The sequence below is a fragment of the Episyrphus balteatus genome, chromosome 1 (genome assembly GCF_945859705.1).
Source record: "Episyrphus balteatus chromosome 1, idEpiBalt1.1, whole genome shotgun sequence".
In the NCBI taxonomy this organism is placed as follows: Eukaryota; Metazoa; Arthropoda; class Insecta; order Diptera; family Syrphidae; genus Episyrphus; species Episyrphus balteatus.
In genome coordinates, this window is record NC_079134.1 from 11,467,550 (window position 1) to 11,479,598 (window position 12,049).

Consider the following 12,049-nt stretch of genomic DNA (forward strand, 5'->3'; position numbering starts at 1 on the left):
GAAACCTTATTTTTCACTGTCGTTTGTGTAATTTGATCATTTGGTATTTGGAATGTGTGTAACCTACAAATAATCATATACCTACCCGACAAATTTTAATTACAATTTGTATCTTCGTGGTTTCGTTTTTCGCGTTTTGGTCTATATTATTAACTTTGTCCGTTACTAACAACAGCGTATTTTTAAAGTTAAATCAAAGTGATTGGAAAACACTTTTAAATGGAGGTGACTAAAACTATAAGTATCATTGAATTCATTGCCCTTGTAAAATGGCATAATTTTTTGATTGTCCTTTAAGTTTTTTACCCTTTGCTTTTTAGTAGTTTTGTGATTCTTAATATTATTGTTATTATAAAAAGCATTTTGTGTGTGGGTAACAACCTTTCGTTGAAGGGGATTAATTTATTTGAAAGAACTTTTGAACTTTTTCTCAAGGATTTTTTAATATCAAGGAAAAACACCGCAACAATTAGTGAGTTGTTGAAACTTATTAATCAAACCACAAGCTAATTAGCTGTCGATAGTTGCATGGGTCGTTGCACTCGTTTTAGTTTTTTTTTTTTTGTTTTTTAATTCGCTGAAAGTGGTGCCTCTTGACACAGTTTCAAGTTCTTTGTATGAATTAGTTTTGCGGTTAAATTTCAAGGACTCAAAAAGAAATATACCTAAAGAAAACAAAGTCATTTTTTTTAAGTTAGTTAACCTGTTTCTTTGGTATTTAAATGTATTTTTTTAGGTTAGACCTCTCCTATCAATGCCTTATTTTCACACAATCAGGCATCGATTTTATCGCTCTTCACACCACTTAAAGGAGATTTTTTCCTCCTTTTTAAAAACTTTCCCACCAATTTTTTAAAATTGTCAACAAATGCCTCTTTTGTGTTTTACCGACTTCCAAAAAGGAGGAGGTATTCAATTCGTCTGTATTTTTTTTTTTTGTTTTTTTTTTTTTTGCTAAAAAAGATTATAGTGCATCTTTACGTTCTTCTCGTAAACTTTATACTCTACTCTCGACTTTCTTTTCTCTTATTTGTCTGTATAAATTTCTACAGCCTATCCGGACCTAGCGTTTTTCGGCAACTTTCCATTTGGATTTTTGAATTATATTATTTTCGACCAAAAATAACGGTATCTACCTATCTAGCATATACCAAGTTCGTGCAACCTAGTCGTACATTTTGTATTTAATTTTGCGCTAAATAAATTTATCAAAACACGATAAATTAGTTAATTTTTTCAATATAAAAAAAGTTTTAAAATATTTTTAAAATTACGAAAACACCTTTTTAATCCAAATGAAATACCTAATATTTTAAAGAAATGGTTTTAGATTTTGAAAATTACATGAGCCGTCTTTTTTAATTATTATTTTTTGCATATACAAATTTTCGAGAATTTTTTAACACAAAAAATTTATAAATCCGTTTTGAAAAAATTCATTTTTGAAAAACAAAAATCGAAAATTTGTATTTTTGAAAAAATTTCTTAATTTTTTATGTTTACTCTACTTTTCGTTGAAATTGTTTGAATGCAACAAATTTAGATAGCAATAAAACGCTTCTATGACAAGTACCCCTTAAAACGGTTCAAAAAATATTATTTTTCATTTTAAATAGAAGCTTGTGTGCAACAGTACACATTTTTTTTTTAAATCAAAACTGGCAACTTTCAGAATATTTTTACAGCGAAATTTAAACCTGCCTCCATAAGAAAATTAAGGTTCATTGCCATTTAATTTAAAATTTAAAAATGTCTAAAAATATCTCCCCCCCCCCCTCCCACCTCCCTAAAAGTTCAAAACTGGGTGCTGAAAATTTAGATAATATTCTTGTGCAACTTTGATTCATAAAAGATGATCCCTTGAGTGTCATAAATTAAGCGTTCACCCAAAAAAAAACACCCATCCACCCACGTTCACCAACCAACGAACGCCACGATTGGTCTATGACAATTTATTTTGTCGTCCTTTCGAATACAAACCACTCACTCTCCAGGATAGAAGGATATATTGAACCAACTATATAGGCACTTTCTACCTACTCTGTGTAGGCTTGGACTGTTGTAGAGGTACCATTGATAATAATGCAAAATGCCGCAAGTGTTAATTATGTATCTGACAGGACGATAATTCAAGTCGTCGTTGCTCCTGCTCCTGCTCTTTATATCCTACCAACAATGCTCGTCGTTATGTCATCGTGGTAGTGAAGTGACTCTATGTAAATGGGGTCTTTAAACACTTGTGATAGTGGTATTGTGCGTATTGTGGGGCTTCGTCCAGTCGGCAGAATTGCCGATTTATGACAATTTTAATTGCCATTCGATTGTTGATTATATCGGAAAAGGAATATGCGATTCAAAAGCTTCCAGACAACCGTGGAAATTGGAAAAATTTTACAAAATTTCCTTTTCACAAATTTTTGTAAATTTTATTGTATTTATTTGTTTTGTTGCATTTTATTTTCTTGTTCTTGAAAATTCTCATAAATCAAATTTCTCCAAAAACGGTTTGAATAATTCCCCAAAATACCACAAAAAAATTCCTTTCAAACTTAATTAAGTTCATAATAATTTAAATATGTTTACAGTCGTGGAAGCATAAGTTAAAAAACAAACAAAGAACGTCGTCAATCTAGTAGAATAAATCACAGTTTCCGGGTTTTGCGCAAACAAAAGAAAGAGGAGAAATTACGGTTCCTCTGGTTTTGGTAGCGTGTCCTCCGCTCGTCCCTAGGCACAATCCTCAGGTGAGTAATAAACTTAAAAGAAAAAAATTTATTTATTTCGTAAAAGTTTTTTAATTTCTTTTTCCATGAATTTTAATTCGCATTTTATGTTTCACGTTTTTGTTTATCTCTCATTTAAAGGAATTTTACTTTCGTCCTTTTTTTGTTTTTTTTTTTTTTTATTTCTTCTTTTTTTCTTGAAGACATTGCAAGAAAGTTCCTTGGCAGTTTCTGGCGTCCATCGTGCCTTCTAGCAATCATCAGCATCACCCACAAAATACCTACTGTAGCAAACAGCATATCAGCAGTAGGAGCAAATAATGGCATGAGTTTGATGATGCATCCCTTGGCGCAGCAGAAGAAAGTCCTATATAATATAATATACGGAGGGAAATTATCATAATGAGGTTGTATGAAGGGAGCACCACGAGAGAGATAGAGAGAATGAAGATGAGTATTCTTTAGGGGCATTGAATAATTACGAAGTAACGAGAGTCCTATAGTCCTGACTCGAATCGCCTGAAATAGAATATACAGAGGTAGAGTAGCCGCACGTTCACTCATTTCAGCATTGCAGTTGCATCCCAAGAGATTTTGTTGATAATTTTTATTCGCGCACTTTCTTGGAGAATCATGGCAGCAGAGAGAAGACGTGACAGCCTATAAGTATTTAAAAGGCTTTAAAGTGGATTTCAATGTGAGAAAAAATAGGTAAAGAAGAAGAAAGTTTTTCTGTGAGAGAATTTAATTGATTTAGGTAATTAAAGAAGATTTAAGAGATCTTTAAGGATTTTAATTTTACTAGAATAAAAAAGGATATTTATTAGTTAGAATGTCAAAAGATGCAAAGATGCCCATAAAAAATTATAACTCATTACAATTCAATTATCGCAGGTACAAATTTTGATAAGGGCTTTTCACAGCTTAAAAAAGATTTTAAACTTGTTATTAGTTTTTCCAAGTTTAAGGTATTTAAACCGATCAAACATTTTTAATCAAAATTAGAAAACGTATTAGAATGTACTGGATTTTTATTTTTCGTAAATGTCTCTTAATATTAGTGATGGGAACTATCGAATAAAAACTATCAAACTATCGATAGTTGTAAAATATTCATTCATTCGATAGTTTTAAATCATTCATTCATTCATTCATTTAGTTACTATTTTCATTCGAATAGTTTTTTCATTCGATAGTTTAGTTACTATTTTCATTCCAATAGTTTTTTTTATACGATAGTTTTTTCATTCAAATAATTTTCTTAAACGATAGTTTTTTCATTTAAAAATTTATTTTTACACGATAGTTTTTTTATTCAAATAATTTTCTTAAACGATAGTTTTTTTATTTGAATAGTTTTCTTAAACGATAGTTTTTTCATTTGAATAGTTTTCTTAAACGATAGTTTTTTCATTTGAATAGTTTTTTTTTATACGATAGTTTTTTCATTCAAATAATTTTCTTAAACGATAGTTTTTTTATTTGAATAGTTTTCTTAAACGATAGTTTTTTCATTTGAATAGTTTTCTTAAACGATAGTTTTTTCATTTGAATAGTTTTTTTTATACGATAGTTTTTTCATTTGAATAGTTTTCTTAAACGATAGTTTTTTCATTTGAATAGTTTTTTTTACACGATAGTTTTTTTATTCAAATAATTTTCTTAAACGATAGTTTTTTCATTTGAATAGTTTTTTTATACGATAGTTCTTATTCGATAGTTTGTTCGATAGTTTTTATTCGATAGTTTTATTCGATAGTTTTTATTTGAATGAATAAATGAATGAATGAATGAACTATTCGATAGTTCAAATCATTCAGTTACTAACTATCGATAGTTCAAATCATTCGATAGTTCCCATCACTACTTAATATTGCTTTGAGTTTTTGTGGTTATTGATTAAACCAATTTTGTTCAAATTTTTTGTATAAGATATTTCTAATCATCCTAGCCTAGAGCATATTAATACATAATTAAAATCATAAAAATGTATTTTTTAAAATTAAAGTTTCAAATACCAAGTTAATAAGTTTTGGTGATTCCTTAAGGGGGAAATTGATATTTTTGTTTAAAAGCAAAATAAACGGTATTTAACTGTTACCCTCATGAAACTTGTCAAGCATTAAAAAAGTCTACACAGAGAAAAATAGACCACATAAAATAGAACAAAAACAATGGTTTTCATCCAAGAAGGAAACCTTATTAAAACAATCGGGTTTTCCTTATTGTTTTAAAATCTGCAAAAAAATAAAAAAAAAGGTGACCAGGCTGAGAATCGAACTGGAGACTTCAAATCATTAGTCGCCCACCTTACCACCTGAACCAACCTGCCATGAAAATATTGATCGCGATTTTTGTTCTAGTGCTAAGTTGCAAAAAAAATCAACTTTTCAGTCAAATTTTAATAAGATTTTCTCTATAAAAATAATAAGAAATCTCCTTAAAAAAACCTTATTAATCGTTGATTTTAATAAGATTTCCTTATGAAATGTATGGACGGTAAAACAATATGGCAATCTGTTAGTTTTTAGCGGGTCATATTTTTCTCTGTGTATACAAAAATTTGGGTGAAGGAGTGAAAGAGGAAGAGACTTTAAAGTCTGTAATTGGCCCTAAAACAAGTGAATAATTCAATTTATTTTTGCGGTTTTAATGACAAATTGAACGTTTATAATTTTGTTCTAAGTCTTTTACGCGAATCATTGGCATTTTGAGACCAATTACAGATTTGACTGTCACTCCGAAAAAACACCCTTTCACTAAAATTTTTGTATGAAAACTTTTATTCTTGCTTTCTATCCCAAATGTACCTAACGTTTTTACCAAATTTAATTAGAGTGGCCCAATAATTTTGTTTTCGATAAAAAAAAATACACCCTTTGAACCATGATATTTTTATAGACAATTCAGATTCTTGTTTCCAATCTCAAAAGTAACATAATTGCTGAATTTCAATAGGATATCACTACTATTACTTAGTTTTTCCAATAAACCCACATTTTCTCTACACCTTTACTTTCCTTTCCTTATTGTGCAACAGCAAAAAAGAAAGAACTTTTCACCAAAAATATTTTTATAGACTGCTTAGATTCTTGGTTTCTGTAATAAATAAACCATTTGTACCAACTTTCAGTGGGGTACCATTTTTATCCCAGTTTTTGTGGTACTAATGCCAAATTTAAACATTTCTTTAAAAAAAACACTCTTTCTCCAAGATAATTTTGTAGACCCAGTTGATTCTTAGTTCTTATAAGTTAAAACAAACGAGACTTTTACAAAAAGTTTATAAAAATTACAAAATGTATGTCAGCTGTAAGAACACGATTTCACCAAAAATATTTTTAAGAACTTTATGGATAATTTATCTTAAAACTTAATCCCGAATTTCATCAGGTAGCATGTTTTTCACATGGATTTCGGTTATATTTTACATGTTGAAGTAAAAAAACAACACTCTTGCTTTTAATCGGCAATAACTTTTCTTAGAACAATCGTATTGGCTCTATCTTAGTGTCATTAGATTCAGCATACAAAATTAACCTAAAAACATGTGCCATATGGTTATATTCCACAAACAATTTTTTCACTGTTTTGTTGACTTTCATCGCCTCCCTCTTTTCCGCGAAAAAAAAAAAAAAACAATTTTTGTGTAGACTCTTTTGATCCTTGATTCTTATTCCAAAAGCAAACTTTTTGTCAAGTTTCATGAGGGTGACAATATTTGCTCAGTCCAAAAACAAAAAACATTACTTACTTGAACAAATCTTTTGTTCAATTTTCTGGTTTAATCCAATCCCGGGGTTTTGAATGCTTTAGTTTTCTTTTTAAACTATATAAAAATAAAACGATATATTTTTTTTATTTTTAAAAAAATCGAGTTATTTCTTCTCTTTTTATGTTTTATTAAAAGTTTTGTTTTTTTTATGTTATTAATATTTATAATACAATTTTACAATATTTTTGTTTTTATATTTATTACTTTTTGTTTTCTTTTTCATGACAATATGATAATAATAGTTGGATTTCGTTTTGGTTAAAATATAATTTACCATGCATAGCATTTACCACAACAAAAATATTCAATAATTCGATATATTTAATGGGGGATAGTTTCTTTTTTATTTTATTTATTCTTATTTATTTTAATTTATTAATAACAAACAAAAAAAATATCCATTGGGCTCGTATAAAAAACTACTGCGTATGTGTATATAATTATATGTAAAGTAAATTACCGTGCTGTTATTTACACGAAAACATACAAAATTAAATACAAACATTAATAATAATTATAATAAAAATATTAATATACCTACCTAGTTGGCTTTGTTATAATTTTTTTTTTCATTAATTCATTGTTTTGTTACACTTTATCCTTTCGTCGATTATTTTTTTTTTTATTTTTTAAGAGATAAATGCATTTAAATTTTTAGTCTTCTTGTTAGATATTATACCTTTTTTTATTTAAATCTTTATGTTTTTTGTTCTACCAGGTAACACATTCATATTTCTATTTCTTGTTGTTTTGTTTTAATATTTTAGCAAGTTTAGTTTTTTGAAAAATAATTAAATTAATAATTTTTAATATACCTAAGCATTTTTTGGATAGTTTTAAAAGTTTTGTTTTTATAATAAATTTTATTTATTAGTTAATATTTTAATAATAATAATATAATATATATTTCAAATATTTAATAATAACATAGTAATAGGCAAAACTGGCAACGAAATTTATTTTTGTATTTATTATTATTATTTTCTTTTTTTGTATTCAACACCTATGCATTAAAGTTATTTACTTTTTGTTTTATTTTTTTTTTTTTATTTTAATTAAATTATCTGCTATTATAGCAATTTTATTTATAGAATTATATTTTTTTTTTTACATATTTTTGCTAAAATAACTAACATAATAGTTTTTCATTTTTTCTATAAAATATACCATTTACAACAAATTATAAACAAAAAGTCATCGTTGACATGCTACATCATTCTTTTGGATACTAAAGGTGTCGTTCGTTTAAGAAAATTCATAAAAAATTCATTTTTCAACTAAAAATACTTAAAAATAAAATGTTTTTTTTTTTAATATTATGAGAGAAAAACTACTAAAAACGCAGTTTTGTTACAATAACTAAAAGAATTTCGTATTCAAAATTTTAATAGAAATCCGTTAGAGTTGTTTTTGAGAAAATTGAAATAACTCGAAAAATTTGTATGGCCAGTACATGTTTAAAAAAAACCTTGAAAATTACAAAAAAAAACTTCTGTACCAAACTTCAAAAAAAAAAAAAAATCCGTCAACCTGTTTAGGCCACACCTTCATTTACGAAATAGTTACGGAGTTATGAATACCAGAGTTATGCGCGTGAATGTTTTGAAAAACCGAAGTTATGAAAAACCGAAGTTACGAAAAACCAGAACTATGAACATGAACACGAAAGCTATGAAACTTAGTTTTTGGATTGGAAAAAAAAAGATTGAGAGGAACGATGATTCCGGAATAATGTACCAAAAAACTAGTGCGTGTAGGTTGGGTAAAGACAAGAAAAAAATTGTATAGGAAGGAGGTAGGTATCTAATTCCAACCCTTTAGCCATGAGGGGCAATTTTCTAAAACAAGGACTTGAATTCGAAAAATATTATTAAAAATTTACGGTTACAAGAACAATAACGTGCTGCACTTTTTTGCAAAGCCAAAAACTATATCTTTTGTTATAATTTTAAATAAAGCTGTTTAATCGAGTAGTTTTTAAAAATTAATTTTAAAAATCAAAATTTTGAAAAAAAAAATTAAAAAAAGTTTCTAACCATTTAAAAAAATTTTTTTTTTTGTAATTAGATACTAAATTGGTTTTCAAAATTCAATACTCACATAAAAACAGAAAATTGGATTCAAAAATTTTTGTCGTTTTGGATATAGGTATGTACATATTAAAAAAAAAAAACAAAACTACTTTTTGGAAAAATTGGAATATTATTTTTTTTTATCAAATTTTAAAGAAAACATTTATAAAAAGAAAAATTCTAAGAATATTGATTGCCAAAAATAAATCAGCGTACTTCACATCTTACATAGTTCAGTAAGTTTTGAATTCATTTTTAATATTATTTGGCTGTTTCCATTACTTCTTAAAAAGTTTTGTCAGAAAACTTTCTTGCATTTTTCGTTGAAAAATTAAAGAAATATTGAAATTTTTTTAAAACAAAATTGATTTTTTCAAAATTTTTTCTTCAATTTAAAATTAATGTTATGTTTCTTTTCTTCGAAAGGACACGTTTTTTAAATAAAAAAAAAAACACTTTTTTGATGTTGGTCATTTGGTAAATACCCTTAATTTTGGTAATGAAAAAAATTTCCGAAACCCTAAGCTTTCAATTTTTAAATTAATCGATATATTGGTTAGGGCTAGTGCTTGAGATAGCGAAACACAGCCACAAACAGACAGTAATACGAAATCCTTACGTTCTCTATTTTTTTTTTTTTTTTTTTGAAAAACAATAGCTACCTAGACGAAATATTTTTTCCTAACAAAAATATTTTTTGGAAAAGAAGAAGTCCTGTAATCTGGTTGAAACTCACTAATTCTCGTTTTTATATGTATGCGCATATCCTGATTTTTATAGTCTTAATTTTTGTATCCATTTTAAATTTTTCTTAAATTCTTACATAAAGTAACTTGAATTATAAGAACAAACTAAAAAATCACGATTAAAAAAATCAAAACAAAAGAATTTAAAAACGAAATCAATGAACTTCATGAACGTGTTGTTTACCTTTAGTATCCTGCTTTTATCTTTTTCCCATTTTAAATACTCCTGAACTCAAAAGGACATTTTTACATATATATTTAAAAAGCGCATATAAATCAAAAGAAAATATTATTAAAAAAAAAAAAAATAAAAACAGATTTTTTTTTTCTTAAAAAAAAAAAGCATAACGATTTAGCTGCTGTTGTTCCTTTTATGTTATTTTTTTGTTTGTTTTGTTTGTATGTATATGTATTTGAAAATGTATAGCACGATATAATAATAATCATATCTAAAGCATAAGACAATAACAAAGCGCACCATTTTGTTTTTTTTTTTTTTTTTTTTTATTTTATTCCTCTGATGGTTTTATGTGTTTTTTTTTTTGTTCCTTCTTAATATTTCAACTTTTCTATTCACAAGTACATTCGCGCATCCTTTTTAAGGATAATGGAAAATATTTTTTCTATAGTGTAAGTGTTTTTTTGTTGGTGGGTGGTTGTTTTTTTTTCTCTGTTTTCTTTCTTTTTTTAACTTTTAACTTTTTTTCTCACTTATTTTTTTTTTTTAATTTAAAAATAACACCTGAATAGTGGAAGTACTGGCTTTCATTCAAAAATCACTGATCTCACCTTCAGTCTCCGGATACGTACAGGTGAATGGATTCATCAGCCAGTTGCACAGCGATGACTTATCCTGGCGTTTTTTCTTCACCATGACAATTCGATTGTGATGCTCCTTTGACAGACCGGACGTAAAACTCGATTCATCACTATCCCTTACTGTGGCCACACTATGGTATCCGCTTTCAGCTCGACGTGATATACCCGAATGCTTGGAGGTGCGCGGCGTTGATGAATCATGGCCGCTGTCGTAGGCTTCCGATGAGGTGTTCAATGGCAGCAGTGGCAATTGGCTTTGGGCAGTGATGGGCGGCAGGGCTGTGATGTGGTCGTGATCTAATGATGGACGTTTGGAAAGTAGAGCGGATTTTTCATCAACTTCCGTCATTTCGTCCATTTCGATGAATGACTTTTCGGCTTTGGGAAGATTTGGGTCGGAAGCACCGTCAGGATGTCGCAAGGAAGCATATTGCTCCATTCCGGCTATTTGCATGATGCCATTCAGGCTTGGCAGGGAACATTGACTTGGACTACGTGATGGTGGACTGTGGAGAGAAAAAAAGTTAACAGAACAAAAAAAAATGGTTGAAGTTTTTTTGATTAAACAGGTGATTGAATGGGCTCAAAGAGAAATAGTTTTTGAGTTCAGTTTGACACATATTTTAGATTTAACGTATTATTTATAAAAGTTCCGTTTTCTGGCATAAAAGCTTGAAACTTTTAGGATTATTGACCTGATTTTTGAAACGAAGCTGTATGAGGTGGAGAGTTGGAGCAAGTTCTTCCTTGGGACTAAAGTTCTTTCTGGGGACAGTTTTTCTTTAAATGGACATTAATTCTTTAACGGGACAGAAGTTCCTTACCGGGACAGAAGTTCATTACTAAGACAGAAGTTCCCCAACGCCAAAGGGACAAAAGTTCGCTTTCGAAGCAGAAGTTCCTTACTGGGACAGAAGTTCCCTAAAGGGATATAAGTTCCTTATTGGATCAGAAGTTCCTTACCGGAACAGGAGTTCTTTACGGATAGAGAAGTTCATTTCCAAGACAGAAGTTCTCTACCGGGACAGAATTTCCTTACGGAGAAAGAAATTGCCTGCTGGGACAGAAGTTTCTTACCGTGACAAACGTTCTTTCCCAGAACGTAAGTTTTATCCCAGAAAAATCGTTTCTTGAACGTTTTCTTCTATTTTTTACCGACTTCCAAAAAGGAGGAGGTATTCAATTCGTCGGTATTTTTTTTTTTTTTTTTTATGTTTGTTACCGCATAACTTTGCACAGAGTGAACCAATTTTGATAATTCTTTTTGTATTGGATAGCTGGTGGCTGCAGTGTGGTCCTGTTTCAATTTCGTTCATTTTTTGCCATAGGAACTATTTTAAAAACCATAAAACCCAGTTTTGATCCATGGAAGTCGGTTTTGTTTTTTTGCTAAAAATGATTATTAAATCTAAGTTCTCCCAGAACCCCAGGATCCACGCGAACGTATTCAATTCTTAGTGGTCAGAGATTCTTAAATCACTTACATACATTTTCAAAAGATAAACTTACCGTGGACTTGGCGGGCGATATGGAGGCTCACTACAAACACTGCCGGGGCCAGTGTTAAATCGATAGGCAGGTTCACTGTACACACTACCGACATCACAACCTACACGGAAGACAGGAGTTACTTCGGCCATTGCCAGTTGGGATGTGAATATTTCTCGAAGACGCGCCAGTTGGTCAAATTGGTTCCTGAAATTAAAGCAAACAAACATTTTCAATACTCTCCACTCTCGATTTCTCCTCCAAGATGGTTTTAAAACCTTACCTCGTTCTTTCACCCATCGCACAATCACTGAACGCATCTCCACCTGCATGAAAACTGGACATATCACAATGGCTCAACGCGGCCAAGGGATGTTCCCTAAAAGGAAAAAAAGGCCCATGAAACCCTCAAAACCTCACAAACCT

General features: G+C 29.3%; 1 protein-coding gene across 2 annotated transcripts in view; it reads right to left on the reverse strand.

The window, feature by feature from the left end:
- Window positions 1–9,906: 9,906 nt before the first annotated feature.
- LOC129913811 (kinesin-like protein CG14535) overlaps window positions 9,907–12,049 on the reverse strand; it is a 125,868-nt gene continuing 123,725 nt past the window's right edge. For both annotated transcript variants that reach the window (XM_055992691.1, XM_055992697.1), the window contains 3 exons: window positions 11,907–12,002; window positions 11,645–11,830; window positions 9,907–10,641 (listed from right to left, as the gene is read on the reverse strand). In XM_055992691.1, the coding sequence (XP_055848666.1) occupies window positions 10,086–10,641; window positions 11,645–11,830; window positions 11,907–12,002 (838 nt within the window). In that variant the 3' untranslated portion in view covers window positions 9,907–10,085. The remainder of the gene's footprint in view (window positions 10,642–11,644; window positions 11,831–11,906; window positions 12,003–12,049) is intronic.